Source organism: Lissotriton vulgaris, chromosome 9 (assembly GCF_964263255.1).
Source record: "Lissotriton vulgaris chromosome 9, aLisVul1.2, whole genome shotgun sequence".
In the NCBI taxonomy this organism is placed as follows: Eukaryota; Metazoa; Chordata; class Amphibia; order Caudata; family Salamandridae; genus Lissotriton; species Lissotriton vulgaris.
In genome coordinates this window covers 629,719,029-629,745,056 of record NC_141697.1, presented here as the reverse complement: position 1 = coordinate 629,745,056, position 26,028 = coordinate 629,719,029, and the positions used below count along the sequence as shown (strand labels likewise).

Here is a 26,028-nt window from a genome sequence, read left to right as displayed (position 1 = left end):
ACAGTCCTGCACATACGCTGTCTTCAAAACACATACAAACAGTGAGTCAGTCATTGATGCATCTATGTGTAATACCCCCACCAAACCATACAGACACTAATACTGATACTAAAAAAATATCTAAAAACCCATACACACACACATGTAGCTACTCACCAACCCATGCAGCCACTTATACACAAAGTGAAACACTGATACATATATATACATATTTAAACATTACTCGCTAATATATGTTTTCACTAAGATACACTTAATAAGCCAGTTAGCCAATCAATTGTTTTAAAAAAAACATCCATTTAGACACTTATTTAAAAATGTATTCTTCCATCGACCTTTACAAATACATATATAAAACATATTTATTTTTCAGAAAGACACACATTCACTGGATGGTGTCATCAGTGATGTCATGAGTGATGTCACTGACAATGTCATGAGTGATGTAATATGTGACGTCATCAGCAGTGCATTGCAGGCGCGCAAGTTATAGTGAATTCAACTAACTATAAAGTGGGAATTTCAATGGTTTTATGTCAGTAAAATTTCCAGCTAACTATAACTGGTGTCAAACCTATGTTTTTTTCAGTGAATATATATATACACACATATACACACATCCCTGATAAGATCGGAGAAATTTACTTACTTTGCACTAGCAGCATGGCGTAAAATAATGCTATTTTGGGACAAGCATTTCTTTATTTAGTTAACATTCTTGAAAAAACATTTAAAATATGCAGAATTATTCTTTGTCCTATAAATGATTCCATGGAAAACATTTCTAAATACCAAAAATCTGTTCAATTCTAAACAACCCACATACTTTTAACACAAAAAGATGCAAGAATCCTACATTTTATTTCTATGGTAAGTTACTGTGCCACAACAAGCTAATGTATAATGAAAACATTACATTAAAAAGCAATAATAGCTGGAAACCATCATTCATAGCATAAGGTTTGCACATGACAGTATGTATCACACACATATGAACTGAGTGAACACGCTGCCAAAAGATGTAGGTCCCTGTAGTAAAAAATATCCCCTACATAACTTAAGGTGTTTTTCTAAACATTTTCTTCTACGTATTCCCTCATCAGGAACCCCTTCCCACATATCATTGTCTCATGCTCACTTTGGAAGCCTGAGCTGTCTGGCGACTCACTGCAAAGAAATTTAGATCACAGTGATTGACAGGATATAAGGTAGCACATTAATTATACTATGTGAGTGTGGGTTTCAGAGTAAAAGCTTTGAATGATTGAATGTGGTTTACACACTGTGCGCTTGTTTTGAGTGCAAGTGTGACTGAGGACTAGCAGATGAATGCCCTTTAGATGAATATCATGATGAGGCACTAGCTCGTATAACATTTTAATAGTTATTTTTTTCATTTTAGATTGCTCCTATTTCAAGGACACTTTGTGTTCCTCCCTTCTTTCCTTGTTTTTTAAGGTTATATTTACATTCCATCATATTGTGCCATGTAGAAGGTGAGTGGTCGTTGACAACTAGCACCAAAACGCGGGTAGGAAACCAGTAAGAAAGCCTTGGAGACAACTGTCAAGAATATACATTTTTTACTAAATCTTCAGCAAGTACATTTGACGGAAAGAAGTGTAATATGAATATTAAAAATATAATACTGCCATGCCTAATGAATGTAAGATACAATTTAGATTTTGATTTATCAGTCTGTCATAAAACCTAAAAGTACAATCATTCAGGTCAAGATGTTCCACCTGCAGGCTTAATGTTAACTTTGTTGTTTAGTACAAATGGATGGATAAATAGAGTTATTGGGTATGAATGGTATGTTTTAGGATAATTGTTGGAAAGATGTGTATTAGAAGGTTGGGAGTTTTACAATTTATTGATAAATAAACAATTGTTTGCTCAAGACTATGGATGATCAATTTTGATAACAACAAATAAGCAAAAATTGATGAAGGTATGAACAAAAAATGTTTTTGAGTTTTCTTTGGTTGTATGCATTGTGTTGCCTAAATACGTGGTAGACTCCACTTAAGAGCTGATTTTAGGGGTGGGTCGTCTTCTCTCAGCTTTTTCCATATAAGAAATCTCCTTACACATTAGATTTAAGACAGTAGCAGCTATACCTTACACAGAATGACAGAATAACTCAAATAGGCTGGGCTAAATTACACTAATGATCACTTCAGCCAAAATATGCCTCGTGAAGCTATTTACCAGTCAGGAGTACCAATGCTCCCTTTTCCTATCGCTGCCACACTTTTGGCTACCTAGCTCAATGCAGGCACCCTTGCGTCATGTTGCAAGGGTGCATGCATTGTAGGCAGGTTTGTTTTTGTGCAGGAAAGGACACCTTCCTTCCCCAAAACAATCCTCAGAGACATGTTCCTCTTTCCAAGTGTCCTGTAGAATGCTGCACACTTAGAAAGAGGAAACAACAAGGAGAAGTAAATATATTTCTCCTTGTTGCTCCTCTGGAGGGGAGGCGTAGCATTCTGATGCATTCTCAGATCTACCAATGTTGGTAAATCTTGGAATGTGTCAGCATCTATGGTTGGATGCTTGGGAACACCCATGCTCCACCCATGCTCTACCCATCGAACGCCTTCCTGCTGCAAATTTTCACTGCCTTGTGTTACTCAAAATTTATCAAGCCACTAAGGGCCATGTAAAGAGGCTTTGATAAATCTCATTTAGGTTTTGCATCGCCCTTGCGCTTCACATGTGTGACACAAAACCTTAATAAATATGCCCTGTAACGGCTGACTTTCGGTAAGGTAAGATCGTAGTTGATGGAGAGGTTTGGCTCTTAGCGAGGGAGGAAGCAGATTTTGTACGGGCGTGGAATATTTCCTAAGCCACTGCTTTCCGGCGTGATATCAATGTCTTTTGGGTCGACAAGTGCTCTCAGCTTGAAGTTCTGCAAGATGGTGGTGAAGAAGAGGAACAGTTCCATCAAGGCAAGGCTCTCCCCAAGGCAGATCCGTTTCCCTAAAAAAGCAGAACAGTGAGAATTAAGTTGGACAATTAGATTCCTGGTCTTGGTACAGTCTGGAGTAAACAGGACATTATGATAGAAGATGCAAAGCTTGTCACTAAGTTCAGCCACATAATTGAGTAAGATGTTCCACCTATTAATATATACACAATTGTCTGTAGACCCACCAACAATTGTAACTCTAATCCAAAGTTTTGCCATGGCATACCTAACATTCATTCCCTAAAACCAGTATTATACCATCTGCTTTCATTTGTTTTATTTTTTATTTTTTATTTTACTCTAAAATATACAAAAGAATACGTAAAAATGTGTACAATAGACTATTAAATTCTAATACAGTGTTTTAAAGAAGAAAGCTGGTGTAAAATAATTAAACTATAATGATAAATGTATTAAAAAATCATTAACAAAAATGATGGATTTCATATATGGAATGAAGGCACTGAACATATTCAATTAGAATATTACAAGTAACCAATAAGTTAAGTGTCTGTATAGTGGTGCAAGGCCCCGACCGAGGGATTTTTCTAGTCTTGCATCCCTTGCAGTTACCCCATAAGATGAGTTGGAGCGTATTTTATTCCTTGTAATACATAGTTAACCATAAATGTGGTGGACTAACAAGTCCCTTTCTAAGCTCTGTTGTCATGTCTGGAATACTACAATAGTAAGTGATACCCACTCATAGCAAACTCTTTGTGATTCAGGCCCAACATTTCTCAGGGTAGTTATCATACATGGGCAAAAGCCATTTTTTTAGACTGGCATAATGCTATCTCTTAACCATACCAGTGTGCTCACTTGAGCATATTATTAACGATTTGATATAAGCATGAAAAAGTAAGGAGCACAACACTTGTAAATTACAATTATTTCCTTTACTCCAAATGCAAAAAGAGTAAATGTGTAGTTGCAGTTTTTCTGCACAAGACCCATAATATGGAATTCTATACCCCTTTTTTATGTTCATACATTGATCTTTTTACTTTTAGGAAGAATTTAAAGACTTGTCTCATTGAACAAGCCCACCAACTGTATTAGTAATTCCACTTACAATGCAGCTTGATATTATGATTTTACTTCAACACCAAGAAACCACTGTTGAACGTGCGCTCAATAAATTTCAATTAACATACCACATAACTTAATAACATACATACCATAACATAACCAGCCATGGTTTTACTCTTTCTGAATTTTTACGAATTAATGCAATTTTCGTGTTTCATGCTCATCACTTTTTCATATTTCCTGAATGTGGCTGCTGGAGTACTGACACCGGAGAATTTGCTTCTATTTCTCCCCCAACAGAGACAGAGAGTATAGAAGAGGACATGGCGACTGTTCCTTGTGCCTCTGCTCCCAGTAAGAGGCGCTCTTGTCATGTTTTTTGTTGTTTGGCATGGAGCCATTGTAATATCACTAGCTGCCAGTTATACTTTAACACATGTGGAAAATTGTGTTATTTTCTGATTACAAGCCGGTTTACTAGACTCCCTTTTAATAAGAAAATAATGAGTTGGAATACGTGCAGATTTACATTGATTTATGTATTGTAGTAGTGTTTTACATCTCAAAAAGCAACCTAGGTTTTCTCTAAAATTTGAGGAGAAATCATGCTGGATAGGATACTCCGTCCAAATGTGACTGATATCCCAGTCATGGTGTTACAAGTGCCATAGGCTCTGATGCACAGCAGACAGTGAGACAGCAGTCAGTACTTGATTTAGAAGTTGGCGAGTCTGCAAACAAAGACGGTCCGAGTGCTGCTGACTCTGCCAGAATTTCCCTCCATCGTCGACCGTGCCATGGGCAAAAGTGACTGTCAGAGGGAGTCCAGCCAGAATTCAGTTTAAATTTTATGAGCAACACATTAGTCTTCCTTTTACAACTTATCATTGTAAAATTAGTACACCTGTGTTGTAGGTTTTTTGTTGTTGTGGTGGTTGTGGTTGTTGTGTTTGTGGTGCATATAGGTCTACATTCAATGGTGTAAATCCTTCCAATTCCGTTTGCTCTTAGGTAAGATTAATTACAATGTCTTGCTCAATTCTAGCTTTTGAATTTATTTACCACTTGTAACATAGCTACATCTTCCACCATCCTTCCAACCATCCCATCCAACACCATTATTATAATGCCCATTCTCAATATCATGAACTGAGGTCTGTAGTGATCAGTGGGGTAAGACAATTCTTTTGATCTTTTGACCTTGGTGATGATCAATGGAATACGTTATACATTACCTATTCTTGATATCAATTAGACTAACAATGACAAATAAACCATAGAATTGGTCCAGACTTTCAGTGATAACTGATGATTACATTGGTAGATCATTTACACAAAAGCTGTTCCACAATAGTTCACATGAGCTGAAACGATTATAGATTTTCAGGATATCCACATCAGAGAAATTATCACCGTTCATCCAAGTTATTCCGGCAGTGTTTAACCTGAAAATGGAGATTCTCAAATTAACATGCATAGAGAATCTTGATTTCATCAAAGACAACAGAGGCTAACATTATGCAATAATCCTTTATTGCTGCCCAAAATGAAGCTCTTTAAAGAATATCACTACATCACAAAGCAAACAGAATATCATCAGTGATGTCATTTGAGATGTCATCAGTGATGTCATCAGTGATGTCACTGACCATGTCATGAATGATGTAATATGTGACATCATCAGCAGTGGATTGCGGGTGCGCGAAATATAGTTAGTACAACTAACTATATAGGAGCAATTTCAATGGTTTTTTAAATGCTAATTCCAAACTATATAAGGCCTGAAACCTATGGTTTTTTAAGTGAATTTGCAAGGTTTTTAAAATGCTAATTCCTAACTATATACGGCCTGAAACCTATGGTTTTTTAAGTGAATTTGCAAGGTTTTTTAAATGCTAATTCCTAACTATAATACTATATAAGGCCTGAAACCTATGGTTTTTAAGTGAATTTGCAAGGTTTTTTAAATGCTAATTCCTAACTATATCAGGCCTGAAACCTATGCGTTTTTCTGTAAATTTACCAGGTTTTTTAAATGCTAATTCCTAACTATATCAGGCGTGAAACCTATATTTTTTTTCAATAAATTTCAAAGGTTTTGTAAATGCTAATTCTATTAGCGGATAACGTTTATATATGTTATTATCCTTCTGGGACCACCTGAGCAGCCATCTTGTTTCTCTGGAGAAGTGAGGCACAAGAGAGCACAAAACAAGAGTGGAAAACACAAAAAGGGGGCAGGGTAGAGACCCCCTGACCCCCTAGCCCTTCTCAGGGGGTCCCAGAAGGACCACCAAGTGCAAAAAAAAAATGTTGTTTTTTTTAAAATTGTGGGGTACGCGCACGGTACGCTTACCGTACGCGTACGGTGTGCGTAACCCTCGATTTTTTCTTTTTTATTTTTGTTTGCCCTTGGAGGTCCTTCTGGGACCCCCTGAGAAGGTCTAAAGGGTTGGGGGGTCTCGACCCTGCCCCCTTTTCGTGTTTTCCACTCTTGATTTGGGCTCTCTTGTGCCTCAGTTCTCCTGAAAAACAAGATGGTGGCCAACACTTCCTGGTTTGGACAGTTTGGAATGTTGACAGTCGACTGCCAGCCAATCAGAAACTCACTTGCGCACGTAAGGGTTTGCGCACGTACGCGTACAGTACTATATTTTTTCCAAGAATGAGGAGGGCAAGATAATGCTAGCCTCCGTTGTCTTTAATAAAATAAAGATTCTCTGTGCATGTTAATTTGAGAATCAGCATTTCATTACAAGACAGCAGGCTACCATCATGCATGTTTAAAGCCATCCAAAGCCACACAACTAACATGCTCCACCTGTCTTAGTTAGAACATTGCAAAGGTATTTGCATTCGACCAGTCTGCTGACTTTAAGATCTCTGGTAAAGATCCACCAGGCCAAAACACTTACAGGCCATTGCGCCTCTTGCAGAATGTGCACCAAACCTGGATAGGTCGACATCTGCTTCGTTCATAATCATTCAAATCCATTCTTGCTATGTTAGCCCTAGATACAGCCTTGTGTGGTTTGACATACAGCAATAGTAGCTGATCAATGCCATGTGCACTAAACTCCAAAACTTTACTCTCATAACTTCTCATACAACTCACCATGCACAACTTCCCACAATCATGGCAAAAGGGATAAAATACTGACATAGTTTTTGTTCAATTCCAAATATCGAAATGTACTCCCTCAGGGGAATAGAACCTGTTGGATTATTCCAAAGCCCTCACATTGGAAACCCTTTGGACAGACTTCAAATGAAGTAATGCCGCTAACTTAAGAGAAATCTGTTTCAGGGTAAATAAACTATTACCTGGCCAAGAGGTAAACAACTTGAATACCAGGCTGACGTCCCACAGCGACTCTTAAAAAGCCTTGGAAGGTCTCCTTAATCTCACACCCTTTATCACTCTTCTATAAGAATATTACTCCCAATCAAAAAAATTATTAACAATGGCATGCACTGTGGAAATAGCAGATCTATCACAGTTAACTGTTCTGTAAGTGAGACATGAGTTATATAATTCCGCTAAGTAATTGGTCACATCAGCTTAAGGAAGTTCCACAGGTTTGAAACCCCTTTCCATGCACCAACTACACCATTTCCTCTACACTCCCTTGTTTCTTCTTCTTGTTCCTAGAGACCAAGATTCATCCAGTAAACATTTAGCCTCTCTTGAAAGGCCTAAATACCTGGCTGAACCCCTGCAATCATCCAAACAAGATTGTTAATTTCCCCTTTTACAACTAAAGGATGCTTCTCTCAGTCCAATGGATCCCGTTACCAAACTTGGTATGGTGATTGCAAGTTCCAAAACCCCCAGGAACCAAACCTGTGATCTCCAAAAGGGAGTCACCTGAATTATATTCCAGGCCTCCAACCACACCTTACCCAGAACAATCTGAATCATGGAAAAAGGGGGAAACCCATAACATTCCCTTCTCTGCCAAACTTGCATGAAAGCATCTACTGCCGCTGCCTCTGGATCTAGCCTTCAACTAAAATACCTGGAAACTTGCCAGGTTGGTCTGCTGGCAAACAGATCCACATGAACTGGGACGCATAATTCATGAATCTGTCTGAATACAATGGGATTCAGTATCCAATCGCTTGTAACCCTGAGATACTTGGAACTCTAATCTGCTCTTACATTCTGCAGGCGTGGAATAAAATCCGCCCTCAAAAAAATCTTGTCCTCCCAGCAAAACACCAAATTCACTTTGTCAGATCTGCCAGTGCTTATGACTTCGCACCGCCCAAGTGGTTTATGTAGGACACAGCTGAGAATTTGTCTGACCAAATCACTGAGACTGAGTTTGTTGATAACTCGCTGAAGCTCTTCAAAGCTTTAAGAGCTTCTAACATTTCTAAGCAATTTATATGGAGCTCCTGTTCCTCCTTGGACCATCTTTCCTCGGTTTTTAACTCGTTCCAATATGCCCCCCAGCCCAAGTTGCTTCCATCCGATTCCAAGGTCAGCTTGGGAACATTCCCGAAAATAACCTTGCCATTCCAAGCATTGATATTTTTTGATTGCCAGAGCAGGTCCTCCCATGCACCTACTGCAATGGAGAAGGAATCACCATACCATAAGCCCTTCCTTAATCCCAAAGTCTTCAACCTCTGAAAACCCCTGTAATGTAAAGGCCCTGGGGTAATGGCCTGAATGGAGGATGAGAGCAGTCCCAAACATCTTGCCAGATCTATTAAGCATACTATCTCTCTCAGTAACACTGCTGACACCTCCTTCTTTATCTTGGTCCCTTTCGTCTGAGGCAGAATCAACTGAGCTAAAACTGTATTCACCTGAAACCCCAGAAATTTCAGACTCTGAGTAGGAACCATTGATGGAGCAAGGATTCGCACGTAAAGTGACTTGCTTACATTCAAGAACCTCGTTTTATCTATAACGTCATTAATCAACCTGTTTGTCATTAATATTGCACTTTCACACTACACGCGGGTGTCCCAGAGACGCTTGCCTATGTGTCTATTAATCGTAATGAGGCTTGCATACTACAGAATCGCTGCTTCGCAGAAATCCAGTCTGCGCATGCGTCGGTCATACCCATGTGATGTGACGCACTCGTAGTTCTGGAGGGATTTTTAGCTCATGCGCATTACTGCTAAAATGGCCGCTTTGTCTTTAACATGCGCTCTGCTTGCTACTGCCGCTTTTGTCTAGCTGTCTATTTCGGCCTAAAACCCTAATGCTATAGATATTATAAAGTAGGGGTGCAGAGTAGCTAATCATGGTGTACAGTGTATTCATTTTTTCTGTGTTTCTAATTTGTTTTCGCTTACTTTTCATGTACCGCGTATCTGTGGGCCTGGGAGTGGGGAGCCTCTCCATCTTAGAAGTCTGACAGGGACTCACCACGTGATATGAGAAACGAAGTCTTGCAACAGTGGAACTCAGCCAGTTGGCTGCCGAAGCTGAGATGCTCCTGGGAACCTGCTCTTTTGCCTGGGAGAAGACTTCGACTTGTACCTGAAATGTATCTATTTGTGCGATAATGTTTGTGTGCTCCATTGTCTTTTCTACACGTATGCCATGGGAGCTGGAATGTAAGGGGTGGGTACGAAAAATGAATATTAATTGTGGGAACACAGAATTTTAGGTGGTGACAATGACCTTACCACCTCTTCTGACCAATCCTAAGTTGGGGATCCTGTCACTTGCAACATTTGTGGGTGGTCTAGGGACCCGAAAACAGTATAACTAGCCTAGTTTTAGTTAGAGAAATTGTCCGACTTGTCCGAGTAGCTGACCTGTCACCGACCCTACGAACTCTATAGGTGATTGATACAGAGAGCTGCGGAGCACTCTGTCCGTAATTTTCCACAAACTCCAAGGGGTGGAAATAGTCTTAAGTGCTGGCGAAGCACTTTGCTGGGGGATTCGAGAACCCAATCGGGGTTACTGGCGGATTCCGTGCAGAGAGGGAGTAGCGCAGGCGTTGCATCCGAAGCTGCAGGTGTTGGTCGTGCCCTTTGGTGAGCCCAGTCCTGATCCAAATCCTGAGGTGTATCCTGTCCTGACTGTCCATGAGCTGTACCTGCTCGCCTACTGGCATCCTAAGTCCTTGAAGGTCCTTGTGCTCGCCTTTTCCCAAACTGACCCGTGGCCAGGGTTAGTCCTCATTCCCGTCCTAGGTAAATATAATTGTGGGTGTCCGTCTATCTATTCTTTTTCCTTCTTTTCCTTTTAATAAAGCATCCTTGCCCATGGTATTCTCTCTGTCCTCTCCACAAAACTTACCTGCAAACTGTATATTAGCTATGTTCCAATTTTTCCCCTACCTGTAGGACATTATTGAAACTGTTTACTCCATTAGTGTGATCTAATTTTACTATGTTTTAGAATCTATGCAGTTAGACTAAGATCAGTTTTGAATCACGTGTAGGACCTTAGTAATTCACTGACTAATATGTTTTAAACTCACCTACCTTAGTATAAGCCTGAAAACTGAATAGCATGTTCCCTGTTACCCTTACCCAGTAGTTTTCCACTCGCACTCAATGGTGCTTGTTTTCATTCACAGTTATATTATAGTTATAATCTTGGTTATTGATATTCTAATCTGTATTAGTTTTATCCTCATGGCATTTTGATTTTAAACTTACTATATAAAATCTTTAAAACCCTTCAGGTGTCTGTAGTCATTATAAAAAAAAAGGTATAAAGTGCTATTAAATGTATAAAGTATTTTGGTTATTCTTATCTCCTGTCCACTGCTAGCTCCTGATCCGTCAGGAAATTAGGTGCCTGTGGTAAGTCAGGTATTCTGGTAATTGTGGTAAGATAACACATAGAATTACTGATGGTGGTGTGTAAACTCGCCCGATTCACAAAAATACTGTCATAAACACGTCATGGGCCCAAGTGCGTGAAATCTGGTAAAATATAGGGTCGGGCGACCTGCGCGCTCTATCAATAATTTTCTGGTAGCAAGATGATGGTTAGGACTTGTTAAGATAGGTAGATAAGATAGTTTTAGGAACTGTGAAAAAATAAAAATGTGCTGCTAAAATAAGTTCTTTGCATTTAAATGTTATAAAGGTTTTTTGAAATAAGATTTTTATGAATTGCTGCTATATTATTGTATGTAAATTAACATAATTGTCCGTGATTGTTTCATGTTGTGGAATCCCCGGGGAAATAGAATAGCAAGTGGTGAGTAGAATCCACTTGGCTGTGAGGTCACCGACTGGGAGTCAGATTAGTGCATGGTTAGGCAGAACCGGAAGCACTAATTAGGACTTTTCTGAATAAATTATTGAATTAATGATAGCTACGAGTCCACTGTTGAAACTCCCGTTGTGATATCACCTAGTAAGGGTCGCATACGGAAGGAGTAATAGGTTCTTCGGAGCTTGAGTGAAAGCAGAGGAGTCCGCTGGTGAAAGTTTGACTTAGTATATATCCCGGAAAGAAGTGGATGAGTCAAAGGAGTAGCAGGTTCTCTAATGCTTGTAGGAGAGGATAGGCAGAAGAGATCTATCCGTAGTGAATGAAAAGTATACAGAAGTGGTTTACTTGCAGTAAGAGAAAAACCCTTTTCCTGTTTAAAACCCTCAAGCACAGTGGCAAATGTTATATGTTGTTAACTAAATTGAGCACTTGCACTTTAAGAAAAATTCAAAGTTTCCGTTACCTTGTGAAGGAGGGAGTCAGTCGCAAGGCTGCACTGACGTCACTCCGTGCCGCGCTGGTATTGGTTGAGCCAGCGGGTGTGTAGCGAAGCTAGAATTGTAAAGGAGGGGTGAGTGCCGAAGAGTGAGACCGTGTCTCACGAAGGGGCCACACACCCATTGGTCAAGAGTATTTGCAACCTCTGTGCTGATTGGTTGCTGTGAATTGAAAGACGCGCTAGCATTGGAAGCACCTTAGTAAACAAAACTAATCAGTCCGAACTTGAAGACAGTTTGGAGAGGTGTATGTGGTATCCTGAATTTTTACCTGATCCGAAAAATCTAGGTTTTCATAAAGAGCAGATGTTAAGAGGTAGACCTTACAATATGTACGGAAGCAAGAGAAAAATGTCATTTGCCGAAAAGATTAAGAACTATTTCAAGAAAGACAAGCCCATCAGAACTAGAGAGGGTGTGATCATTCCACCTCCTAATACTCCCGCATCATTTATGATGTTTGACAAAGGGTATCATACCTGTGTATGGTTGGAAAATTGGGTAAAGTATACTGAGGATGACGGAGTCCTAGCCTTTCCCCTCGATGGTACCTTTAATGGTAGAATCCTGTTTAACTTGAGGACCCAAATGAATGAGCTACACCCCAACCCAGATTAATGCAATATGAAGCTTTAGAGGAATGGGAGATTGAGGCTCTAGAGCGAGACAGACCCCGAATGGATAAGGGAGTGAGTAAGTGGTATCCTAAATTGCAGCGGGAAACAAAGGAGAAAAAGATGAAACCGTGGAGACAGAATATGATGGTTGAGGGACTATTTCCAATGTTTGGGGTAACTGAACCCGAGGGAGGAAAAAGGACAGAGAAATCCCGACATTTAATGACTATGGGGGACTCAGAGGATGAATACCTGGAGGATTTATTAATGAAAAATCCACCTCCTTATGCTGAAGAATCTGGGCCACTAAGTTCGAAACAGATGTAGCTGGTACTGGTAGCAAAATCAGTGGTAGTGATGTAGTTTGTAGACCTGGCACAGCAGTCCCAAATTACCGACCCTTTGGTGATGAGAGACCAAGTTTGGCGATCCCAACTGCCCCGAGTATATACCCTCCATTAGTACCTCAAGTAATGCATGACAACTCTATGGAAAGGGTTTTGCACGAACGAGAAAAAGAAGCATTGATTAAATAGCGAAATGAACTAATTCAGACCATAGCTCAGATAAATCCCAGTCCTGAAGCTTTGACAATTCCGGTTACTATTGGTCCAGTTGTTCCCCTTTATGGGGATAGACAGGCTAGTCCAAGAACTCCAGTTGTTACGCCGATTGTAGCACCGCCTAGAAAAGAGCCGCTCATAGTTGAACCTGAAACCAGTTTGCCACGGTCAGGAAGCCAGGCTAAGGCAAAGGAAGTGCTGATAGAAACAGCTTCAGGTACCCGGAGTGCCACCGTAGTGACTCCGGAAGAAATAGAACGATGGTCCAGAGAATTAGAAAAAGAAACCCCTCAGCCGAAACCATTAGATATATACAAGCCAAGAATAGAGCTGGAGGAACTGACGGCTGGGAATGTAGGATTAGACAGGTTAAATACCTTTGATGAAGAAGAGTTGTTGTTCCTGTGCAAAAGCCTTACCCGGAATACAAGAGTGTTCCATGAAAAATTAATGGACACCGCCACGAATATGGGAATAGATGTTAGTCGATCCATGGTACTCCAGAAACCCTACAGAACAGAATTTTCCGACAAGGATTTAGAAAATACGAATGTGTCAGGGAAGAAAATACAGATAAAAGAATTGCTGAATATAATGCATAAATGGGGAGATCTAGACAAATGGAAAGCCAGGTGGGCCAAGAAAAAGGAAGACAGTAAGGCCAAACCAAAGACTTCTGAATATGTTTTGAAAGACGTGGGCAAGGCAGAAAATCTGTATCCCATGAGAGAAGTACCGGGTGGGAAATATGTACATGTCCCATGGTCCCGACAGGATATTGTGTCTTTTACCAAGGATTTCCCAAAATTAAGAGAGAAACCTGTTGAGTGGTATAGGCAGGTTGAGCGATTCGTGAAGGTTCAGAAATGTCTCCTGAAGGACCTGGATGGGTTCTTTGACATTGTAGTTCCCGTAGATTTGTGGACAGAATGCAAAATTGCAGTTGATTGGCCCAGTGAAGAATATGAGAGAGACTACAGAACCGGAGCTCCCTCGCCATATGTAATGAGAAAATATGATAAAGTCATACAATACCTAAAAGAGAAAGTGCCCGCAAAAGAAACTGATTGGACCGGAATAGATAGAACTACCCAAAATCGTGATGAAACAGTGCATTCCTACTATGAACGACTGCTACAGGTATTCAAAACTTACAGTGGAATCGATAATATCGAAATGAAGGATATGACCCATTTCATTTATCGATTCATGTTGGGTTTGAGGCCTGAAATATCACAGTGGATCAGGGACGATAAAATCTGTTGGCAGGGCAAACCTATAGATGAGGTCCTCAAGTACGCAAAGTACTGTGAGGATGAGTTGGAGAACAAGAGAAAAGCCCTGAAGGAGAAGGTTATGTGGGCGCAAGTAAAATTGGCTGAACAACAAGAGAAACAGTTAAGTAAAATGAATAATAATACTCAAAATACTACCTCTGGGGGAGGGGGAAAGCCTCGGGTAAAGATGAGTAAAGAAGAGGCTAAGAAAAATTTTCCCTGCCACGGGTGCAGTCAGATAGGGCACTGGAGAGACGAGTGTCCACATTTGCAGGCTGGTAATGCCCCCATAAATGGTTTAAATCCACAGGTGCAGAAAGAGGGGCCACGAAAGAACTTGTAACAGGTAAAACAGCATCCGTTGCCTCGAGCTCCTAGACCTAATTATAAGAATCAGGCTCAGCAAAATGAGGGGATCGAGGTATGGGAAGGAGGGGATGAGAGAAATGCAGCAACTTCGCAATTCCTGTTAAATGATACATTCCTCTGTGATGAACCATACTGACGGGGCCTGAAGGGGGAGGACGAGGAGTGCGTGCTTGGCGCCTCCTTACCGGTAGACCAGACAGGGCCATACATTGAAGGAAAGGTTGAAGGGAATGACGTCACCTTTCTGTTGGACACTGGTGCTACCCGTTCTACTGTGAGAACAGTGGACGTTCCAAACCTACCCCTCTCGGGAGAAGCCATCCAAGTAGTGGGTGTGTCAAATCAGATAATCAGTACTCCAGTAACTGAACCAATGGAGATTTCTATAGGGAACTTCAAAGAAATGCACAGATTTGTTGTCTGTGATTCTAGTCCAGTGAACCTACTGGGACGTGATTTGTTGTGCAAAATGAACTGTACCATCTTTTGCACACCAAAGGACGTCGAAATCCAGACCCCAGATGAAGATGGCCTGTACTAATTTATGTTACTGAGGCCCGACACAGAAATTAAAACTTTGACAATACAGGACTTACCTGAAGAGCTCCAAAAAAATGTGATACCAGATGTGTGGGATTTAACTGGGAGAGATGTGGGATTAATGGCAAATGTGGACCCAGTTAAAATAGCCATTAAAACAAATGCTATTTATCCGAAAACCAGACAGTATAAAATGAGTGCAGAAGTGAAAGCTGGAGTTGCAATTGAAGTAAAAAGGTTGCTAGAAGCAAACATAATACAGGAAGTAATGAGCAGTCCTTGTAATTCACCCATAATTGGAATTAAAAAGCCTAGCGGAAAGTACCGGGTAATACAGGACCTGCGGAAGGTAAACCAGATTGTTGTACCTTGCTGTCCTATTGTGCCGAACCCTGCAGTGATCTTGTACCAGATTCCATGGAATGCGGAATGGTTTACCGTTATTGACTTATGTCACGCATTCTTTTCCATCCCATTACATCCAGACAGCAAATTTCTTTTCTCATTTGAATTCGACAGTTGTGTCTACGTCTGGAATCGTGTCCTCAAGGGTACACAGAAAGTCCTTCGATTTTCAATCAGATTTTAAAAAGATGTCTTTAATCACTAATTCTGCCAAAAGAATCAGTTTTGGTTCAGTACATAGACGACCTTCTGGTGGCGTCTAAAAGTCGGAACGACTGTGGTACTGATACCATTGCCTTATTGAATCATCTCGGCAAGGGAGGACATAAAGTATCACCTGACAAATTGCAGTTCTGTAAGAACTCAGTGAAATATCTGGGGCACCAGATAGAGAAAGGTATCCGAAGGGTCACTTCAGAAAGAATTAGAATAATTCGAGATATGGGGTTACCTAGAACTCAGAAAGAAGTCAGAATGTTCCTGGGAGTCGTAGGGTACTGCAGACAGTGGATTGTGGGATTTGCTGTGCTAGCCAAACCGTTGATAAAAATGACTAAGAAAGGAGTACCAGATCCAGTTACCTGGGATGACGAAAGTATTGCATCCTGGATAAAATTACGGAACTGTCTGTGTTCAGCTCCTGCTTTGGGAATGCCTGACTATTCCAAAAACTTTGAATTGTTTTGTGACACACGAAACAATTGTGCACTCTCAGTCCTGACACAAGAACATGGTCTGACTAGACGTCCAGTGGCCTACTTTTCGGCTACTCTAGATCTGGTGGCTGCTGGATTACCTGGATGCCTGAAAGCAGTAGCTGCAACTTGTACTAGTTTAGAACAAAGTGAAAACATTGTTATGGGGCATCCTGTAACCGTATATGTTCCACATTCAGTTGTGATTCTGCTGACCCGAACTAAGACCCAGTATCCCACACCCAGTCGGCTGACTAAGTATGAGAGAATTCTTATAGGTGCAGAAAATGTGATAATTTCCCAATGTAATATTCTGAACCCCGCAACCTTGTTACCAAACACCCAAAGTGCAGACATTGGGGGGGATATGGAGCATAACTGCATTGACTTAACTGAATTTAGCACCAAACCACGTCCTGATATAAAAGAAACAGCCTTACCTGTAGAAGACCTTGTGATGTTTGTGGAAGGCTCCTGTTTGAGACATGAGGATGGAGGTCTGAGTGCTGCCTATGCAGTAGTCACTCTAGAAACGACCCTAGAGGCATCCTACTTAAGTGAAATAAAATCTGCCCAAGTAGCTGAATTAATTGCATTGGCAAGAGCTTGTAAACAAGGGAAAAATAAGAGAGTAACCATATACACTGACAGTCAATATGGTTACAGGGTTGTGCATGACTTCGGCCAGTTATGGTTTCAAGGAGAATTCATGACTTCCTCAGGTACCCCTATCAGAAATGGAAAAGTGGTACAGAACCTACTGGAAGCAATCCAGTTGCCCAAAGAATTGACAGTGGTCAAGTGTGCTGCTCACAAATCTGGCAACGATGATGTGACAGCCGGAAATCAATATGCTGACCAAATTGCCCAATATTGTGCCCGATACAAAATGTCCCTAAAAGTCAAATTATGGGGAGGCAGAAACAGCTGCCAACTGATGGTGTTTGAGAATGTATCTACTTGGAGGGAACTGAAAGAGTTGCAGCAAGCAGCAGAAGAGGAAGAAAAGGAAAGATGGAAGACGGATGGATGTCAAACTAGAGAAAGGGATGGTGTTATTGTTTGTGGGAAGGGTATGCCTGTATAGCCAGACAGTATGGTTGCTCCAATGGCCAGACTAATACATGGAGAAACACACATAGGGAGTGATGCAATGTGCCGTGTTTTCCAAAAGGTGTGGTACAATTCGAAGTTCAGAAACATTGCAGAGGCACTTTGCCAGAGGTGTTTGGTTTGTCAGCAATTTAACCCAGGGAAAAGAACAGTAGTGGACCGAAGTACGATTGGAAAAGCAGAGGGTCCCTTTATCAGACTGCAGGCTGACTTTATTCAGTTGCCCATGTGCAAAGGATATAGGTATGTCCTAGTTATAGTCTGCCTGTTCTCAAGATGGGTGGAGGCCTACCCAGCAAAGAAAAATTATGCCATTACCGTGGCCAAATTGTTACTAAGGGAACTAATACCTAGGTATGGTTTTCCAGAAACAATTGAAACAGACATAGGTGGGCATTTTGCCAACGAAGTCTTATCCGAACTCTATAAAGCATTCAAGATTACCCCAAAACTGCACTGTGCATATCATCCAGAGGCTTCTGGAGTAGTCTAACAGGCGAATGGCACTGTAAAATCAAGATTGGCAAAAATATGTAACTCTACAAGATTGAACTAGATAGAAGCTTTGCCCCTTGTCCTGATGGGATTAAGAAGCATTCCAGACCGAAAGACAGCCCTGAGTCCCCATGAGATACTAATGGGAAGAGTGATGTGACAGGCATGGGTACCTGGACACAAACTGCTAAGTATTTCTGATGATTTGGTACTAGAATACTGCAAGCAGCTGGGTGACCAAGTGCGTTCTATCTCTCATCAGATTGGGGAGGACGTTGTCGCCTGCCCAACAACTCCAGCTCATAATCTGAAACCTGGTGATTGGGTTGTGTTGAAGAAACACACCCGGAAGAGTTGCCTCGGACCAAAGTGGGGAAAACCGAGACAGGTGATCCTTGTCACTACAACTGCAGTAAAGTGTGCCGGCTTGCCGAAGTGGATCCATGCCAGCCATACTAAGAGGGTAACCGGAGAAGAAGCGACTGTGGCTGAAGGTGGTGCAGCTGAGGAGTCTTCAGATAAGGCTCCGGATCTAGCTGATGTCATACTACCGAGCACCAGTCAAGACGAATGGTTCCCAGCAGACGATCTGATTCTTGATCCAATAAGAACTAGAAAGTATTCCTACTTAGATAGAGAGTGGGATAGTGAGGATGAGACAGGAATTGAAGGAGAAGATCAGGTTATCGAGAATCACATCAGACCTGATCAGGAAGTAGGTCAAGTAGGGACAGACCCAGTCATCGACACTCCTCCAAAGACTCCAGAAACTGAGAAGGGACAAATAGTAATTAGGGCTGAAGTTCATGCGGAAGAAAAGCAAGTGTTCGAAGTGCATGAACAAGAACAGATAGAAATAGAAGAACGTGTTCAGGAGGCAGCGCCTGAAACAGTTGAAAATCAAAGACAAATCCAAAGTATACCTGAACAAGGCCAGCTTAGAGACCAGGCAGAAGAAACTGAAGAAAGACCTGGGACTAGTCAGACAGGAAGGGAAAAAGATACCGTCAAAGTAACAGTGCCACAACTGAACGAAAATAAAAGGGCTCGTGATGAGGGCCAAACTACAATGACAGCTAAAAGGCTCAAGAAGAAAAGTAAACCCAGATACATAAAAAGACTGAAACTAAGGTTAAAGACAGTAGAAGAGAAATTAGAAGACCGAAAAAGGGCTGCCAGTGAAAGACAGAAAACAGGAACTCAGCCAAACAGACAAAGTACCAGAATAAAAAGACAAAACAAAAATTATCGAAGTCCTGAATGGACCTACTTGGTGTTGGAAGAAATTGATGATCTTGAAATAAGCGACAAAAGCGACAAAGAATCAATTACTGATCAGGGTTCCGAAGAAGAAGACCCAACCTGAAAGTGCAACTGCGTAAGCCTCTTGTGTAAAGCTACAAAGAGGGGTTGGAAAGCTTCTTGTGAGCCAAAATGTCAGATTCAAATGTGAATGGAAGACCTAGAGGAAATTGTTGTAAAACATGCTGTAAAATATGCTTATGTAGCGTAGCAATAGTACTGATAGTATGGATAGGACTAACAGTCTTTATACCTTTTATGATAAGTAAAGATACTAACCTGTACCCTACTAAACAAGTGACGCCAGACACAGAAGTTGTACAAACCGAAGAAACACCACGAAGTGTAGAAAGACGTGAGAATGCAGTTAGCCTGAAACAAACCAGACCTGACTTAGATGCATCAGATGAGGAAGGACTACATTATCACAGAATCAAAAAGAACACATTTAAATGTCTTTGCAAATCTTTTAGTGCACTATGTAGAAGCCATGGAAAAAGAAGATTGCTATGTCTGTATGAAGCTACCCACTTCTGTAGCTGAAGGTGTGACCTATCACCATCTACCCCTGACCTATGGAATTTCCTGTAGTATATTAGCAAGCTTATTTTATAGAAGCACCTTACAGTACTACTATTCAAACTCTGACGTAATTTTTTCTGAACTTCCTATTCGGGGAAATCTGAACATTGTACATACCAAAAGTGACGTGACTCGTTATATGGGAGAATATTTTTTGACTATAGGTGACATAGATTTAAATGAAGCACGTAGAGATAATTTGACTTGTTCATTACATGAGCAAGAGAAGATGTTCTTGAAAATGGTAGAAAAGAGAAGGGAGAGTTTCCAGAGAAAGGCAAATGATAAGAGACAGAAAACTCCTAAATGGGCTGAAAACATGGAAAGCACCTCAAATGGTGAAGCTAATCCTGCATTGTTGCTGGACTTCGAACGAAAAGGGAAACTCTGTCTTCATAGAGAAAAGACTAGTTATTATAACAATGTATTCATTGGTTCCAGTGAATGCGAACACAATTACAAGGTAATTGGAGGTTGGGGTTTCAAAAATGGGTCAGAACCTGTCTTTCCCGGAATTTATTATATATGCCAGATCACTGGTATGGAAGCTGCTATTTTGGCATTGTCTTCCCGAAAATATACCATGTGAACAACGCCGCTGGAAGCAATGAAAATACTAATGGTTTAGTACGTAGTAGACGAGAAAGTGTTGGAGAAATTATAGGTGATATATTTAGTGCACTGATACCTGGAGTGGGAGTGGTTCTGAATACTCACCGAATTTGCAAATTGTCTACAGTAGTGGATCGGTTATCAACTGACACTGCTGCTGGATTCCTGCTGGTCAATACTGAAATGGTTGCGATCAGATCAATGGTTTTACAGAATCTACTTGCTCTTGATACCTTATTGGCAAAAGAGGGCGGAGTCTGCAGGATGCTGAAAGCGCAACATTGTTGCACTTACATTCCTGATAAGAGCGTAGAAATTAAGAAATATGTGAGAAACATAACTAATTTGGAAAAAGAACTCAAACCACTGGAGGTTGATAGTGCCTGGAAGAGACTAACTGATGGTCTCTCCTCTGTAGGTAGTTGTGTTTCTAACATAGGTAGAAGTATTGTGGGAAAAATACTGATGCCAATAGCTGGAATAAGTTTGGTTGTGCTGATCATTATAGTTTGCTGCAAATGTCAAAAATGCAGAAAGAAATATACGGTAAATAAGAGAGGAGTGAAACGGAATATAGATGAACTGGAATTAGAAGAGCTGAGAAACCAAATCTACAAAAAGGCCAAGAATTTCCATCCTAATAAGGATGCAGGGAAAAGAATTAACAACAGATTTGTGGAGATTGAGATGGATGAGAATTGAAGTTGGCATCTGTTTCCATTAATAGTGATGATAGTAAATATCATCAAAGAGGGGATTGATGGAGCAAGGATTCGCACGTAAAGCGACTTGCTTACATTCAAGAACCTCGTTTTATCTATAACGTCATTAATCAACCTGATTGTCATTAATATTGCACTTTCAGTCTACACGCGGGTGTCCCAGAGACGCTTGCCTATGTGTCTATTAATCGTAATGAGGCTTGCATACTACAGAATCGCTGCTTTGCAGAAATCCAGTCTGCGCATGCGTCGGTCATACCCATGTGATGTGACGCACTCGTAGTTCTGGAGGGATTTTTAGCTCATGCGCATTACTGCTAAAATGGCCGCTTTGTCTTTAACATGCGCTCTGCTTGCTACTGCCGCTTTTGGCTAGCTGTCTATTTCGGCCTAAAACCCTAATGCTATAGATATTATAAAGTAAGGGGTGCAGAGTAGCTAATCATGGTGTACAGTGTATTCATTTTGTCTGTGTTTCTAATTTGTTTTCGCTTACTTTTCATGTACCGCGTATCTGTGGGCCTGGGAGTGGGGAGCCTCTCCATCTTAGAAGTCTGACAGGGACTCACCACGTGATATGAGAAACGAAGTCTTGCAACTGTGGAACTCAGCCAGTTGGCTGCCGGAGCTGAGATGCTCCTGGGAACCTACTCTTTTGCCTGGGAGAAGACTTCGACTTGTACCTGAAATGTATCTATTTGTGCGATAATGTTTGTGTGCTCCATTGTCTTTTCTACACGTATGCCATGGGAGCTGGAATGTAAGGGATGGGTACGAAAAATGAATATTAATTGTGGGAACACAGAATTTTAGGTGGTGACAATGACCTAACCACCTCTTCTGACCAATCCTAAGTTGGGGATCCTGTCACTTGCAACATTTGTGGGTGGTCTAGGGACCCGAAAACAGTATAACTAGCCTAGTTTTAGTTAGAAAAATTGTCCGACTTGTCAGAGTAGCTGACCTGTCACCGACCCTACGAACTCTATAGGCGATTGATACAGAGAGCTGCAGAGCACTCTGTCCGTAATTTTCCACAAACTCCAAGGGGTGGAAATAGTCTTAAGTTCTGGCGAAGCACTTTGCTGGGAGATTCGAGAACCCAATCGGGGTTACTGGCGGATTCCGTGCAGAGAGGGAGTAGTGCAGGCGTTGCATCCGAAGCTGCAGGTGTTGGTCGTGCCCTTTGGTGAGCCCAGTCCTGATCCAAATCCTGAGGTGTATCCTGTCCTGACTGTCCATGAGCTGTACCTGCTCGCGTACTGGCATCCTAAGTCCTTGAGGGTCCTTGTCCTCGCCTTTTCCCAAACTGACCCGTGGCCAGGGTTAGTCCTCATTCCCGTCCTAGGTAAATATAATTGTGGGTGTCCGTCTATCTATTCTTTTTCCTTCTTTTCCTTTTAATAAAGCATCCTTGCCCATGGTATTCTCTCTGTCCTCTCCACAAAACTTACCTGCAAACTGTGTATTAGCTATGTTCCAATTTTTCCCCTACCTGTAGGACATTATTGAAACTGTTTACTCCATTAGTGTGATCTAATTTTACTATGTTTTAGAATCTATGCAGTTAGACTAAGATCAGTTTTGAATCACGTGTAGGACCTTAGTAATTCACTGACTAATATTTTTTAAACTCACCTACCTTTAGTATAAGCCTGAAAACTGAATAGCATGTTCCCTGTTACCCTTACCCAGTAGTTTTCCACTCGCACTCAATGGTGCTTGTTCTCATTCACAGTTATATTATAGTTATAATCTTGGTTATTGATATTCTAATCTGTATTAGTTTTATCCTCATGGCATTTTGATTTTAAACTTACTATATAACATCTTTAAAACCCTTCAGGTGTCTGTGGTCATTATAAAAAAAAAGGTATAAAGTTCTAATAAATGTATAAAGTATTTTGGTTATTCTTATCTCCTGTCCACTGCTAGCTCCTGATCCGTCAGGAAATTAGGTGCCTGTGGTAAGTCAGGTATTCTGGTAATTGTGGTAAGATAACACATAGAATTACTGATGGTGGTGTGTAAACTCGCCTGATTCACAAAAATACTGTCATAAACACGTCATGGGCCCAAGTGCGTGAATTCTGGTAAAATATAGGGTCGGGCGACCTGCGCGCTCTATTACCATGACTGACTTTTCTATAATTGCTATAAACCCTAGGATTACCAGCAACTCGTTTGTCCATGGCAAATGTTTTTGAAGTTCTAGCTTGTCCTGGGACATTATCAAAATGTTGTCCAAATTAATAATAAGCCCTTCTGCTCTCTCCCTGAGAAAAGCCACTACAGGATGCAGCACCTTTGTGAAACACCATGGAGCCGAGGACAGGCCAAAGGGAAGGCAAAGGAACTGAGAGAGTACACCTCTCCAACTGAAATGTAGGTACTTTTAACTGTCCCGATCCATGGGTATCGTAAAGTATACATCTTTAAGGTCCAATTTTACTAGCCAGTCCTTTGACCGTAAAATATCCATCAACTCTAAATGCATGTAGATCAGGAACTTGTTCAATTCCCATAAGCTTATGACAGGACACCAACCCTTGTCCTTATTTTATATGGAAAAATCTGTGTGTACAAAATCTTCTGATCCTTTCTAATCTGTAACTTGAATTGAAGCTCCCTTCTTTAACATCTGGGACACCGCTGAATCTACCAGAATCATTTGCTCTGTGTCTAAAGCTGTGTGTACAAAATCTTCTGATCCTTCCTAATCTGTAACTTGAATTGAAGCTCCCTTTTTTAACATCTGGGACACCGCTGAATCTACCAGAATCATTTGCTTTAGACACAGAGCAAATGATTCTGGTAGATTCAGCGGTGTCCCAGTTAAAGAAGGGAGCTTCAATTCAAGTTACAGATTAGGAAGGATCAGAAGATTTTGTACACACTGCTTTAGACACAGAGCAAATGATTCTTGGATTGCTTGAGCTGTACTGGGGATCCCAATAACCATCCTTGAAACCTTGGACAGTTTCTGAAATCCAGGGGGTCCCTGTTGATTCTTAATTGTGAGTGGAAAACCTCAGCCTTCCCCATACCTTTAGATGGGAAGAAAAAGTATCTCTTACCTTGTGATCTGAAGACTGAAGTTCTAGATCTTACCCCTCTAGTCCTTAACTTTCTCCAGCTCTGGGGGTAGAAGTTGGAGTATTGGCTGTATCCCCTGCCATAAATTGCCATAACTTCCTGGTTCCTAATTGAAGGACTGGGACCTAAAGGCACAGCGGCTGACTGTCAGTCCACTCCTGTCAGCTGGTCCAAAAACAGCACTGGAGCCAGAAACTCTCCACATACTTGTCTGCGCTTTACTAAAAGCATTGAATTCAGAAAAAATATGTTGTCAAGGACTTCATGATACTCTCTCCAAAGAGAAGTCCATGTGCACACCCGTGTCTTCCCAAAGTGCCCGACCATCCAGTTTAGGGTTATTTCACATCAGTTACTAGGCCCACAATTGGGATTGCCTAACATACAGATGTGGCCCACTCCTCAGCAATTCCAGATTTACTCTGCCACTCTTCCCCATGGCTTCCTCTGCTATGTCTAGAATGTGAGTAAGAGGGCCCAGGACATCAAGGACCCTGTCCTGACGCTGTTTCAGATTATTTCCTTGGGTCATTCCAAAATTTGGATATACAGGTTATCGATTCTGGGTCCAAGTTAGGGGTGATACAAACTTAATTCTCCATAGAGGGTCTGAGGCATTTTGTTTGACACAGATTGCTGGCTCTTTATCTAGGGGTTTTCTCACCCAATGGCTCAAATATTTGGCCACGGGGTCCATAGGCCACCATTCCACACTCGGTGGGTGTTTGATCATAGTAGGATAGAATATTTCTCCTACAATGTGGTCTTTTACCTCCTTGGAATCAAAGCCTGCACTAGGTCCTAGTCCAGGCTATCTATTAATTCATTTGTGTCTTGGCAATCAAAAATATATTCATTCCATTCCATGCTGATATTGTCATTATCATTTTCAGAAGAATTCAAACTGGCCCGTAACTCTCTTGTAGCATGAAGGTCACTGATTCCACTCATGCCTCTCTGAGCAACCTCTGTTGGTGCCCTGTAAAGGTGGCTCTTTCCTCCTGTGCTCCCAAGAGCTCTGACTGTGTTGTATTTCCAAGGCTACTGGTGCCCAAAGCGTGGCTTAACACCTTCTCAGTATGTTTCCTCTTATAGAAAACTTTTTCCCAACAAGGGGGTTCAGAGGTAAATGGTTAGTCCCTATCTGAGAAGAAAAAAATATTTTCCTATTAGCTAGTATGGCGTCCACCACCTCTCCTACAGAGGATCTTAATTCCTCTCCTATACATTTCTTGAGGGAATCCCCCAAGAAATCTACTACTTGATTGGCCTTGGAGTTAGAACCCTCCATGATCTTTTACCTATTAAAAAGTGCAACACACAGAACTAAAAACAGTTTAGGCTTAAATCAAAAATAAAAGAAATATCTTAGCTCTCTGGCAATCTAAATAGGCTCTGAAAGGTTGGCAGTAAAGTAAAATCACCTGGAAATATTGCAGTAGATAGCAGGGGGACCCCTGGTACTCCTTATTTGTTTGATTGTTCACGAAGGTCAATTTCAGCAAGAATAATGCCTGTGCTCGTCCCTGCTGCCTTCTGCGTTTAAAATGGCAAATATAGCAGACTTGACTAACACATCACCAGTGATTTGATTGAAAACAAATGGCGGACTGTAGGTGGCTTCATCAGGCTACTGCCTAGCAATGTACTTGCAGAGACGTTGCCAGGCTTCCTTAACTACTTCCTAGAAACATGCTTGACGCAACGTTGCTAGGCTTCCTTAATATTTTGCGTGTGGGAAAAATCCCTTTCAGGCCATAACTACACCTCCTGCCGAAGCGGTCAGTCGGAGTGAAGGTCTCCACACTGAAGGCCTGTGCAGAGATCGCAGAGGCAGTTCGAGCAGAGGAGCAGGAAGACCTCTGGCAACAGTTTAATCCGCACTGTGGACAAAGGTAACACCCTGCACCGATCATCAGATCGGTAA

At 41.3% G+C, this 26,028-nt stretch overlaps 1 protein-coding gene across 2 annotated transcripts in view; it reads right to left on the bottom strand.

Moving 5' to 3' along the window:
• Positions 1-846: 846 nt before the first annotated feature.
• LOC147691993 (cytochrome P450 2F3-like) overlaps positions 847-26,028 on the bottom strand; it is a 196,133-nt gene continuing 170,951 nt past the window's right edge. Inside the window, exon 9 of one of the 2 annotated variants that reach the window (XM_086938282.1) lies at positions 847-2,988. In XM_086938282.1, coding sequence (XP_086794408.1) covers positions 2,807-2,988 — 182 coding nt within the window. In that variant the 3' untranslated portion in view covers positions 847-2,806. The remainder of the gene's footprint in view (positions 2,989-26,028) is intronic. The other variant, XM_086938283.1, reaches the window with a different exon arrangement.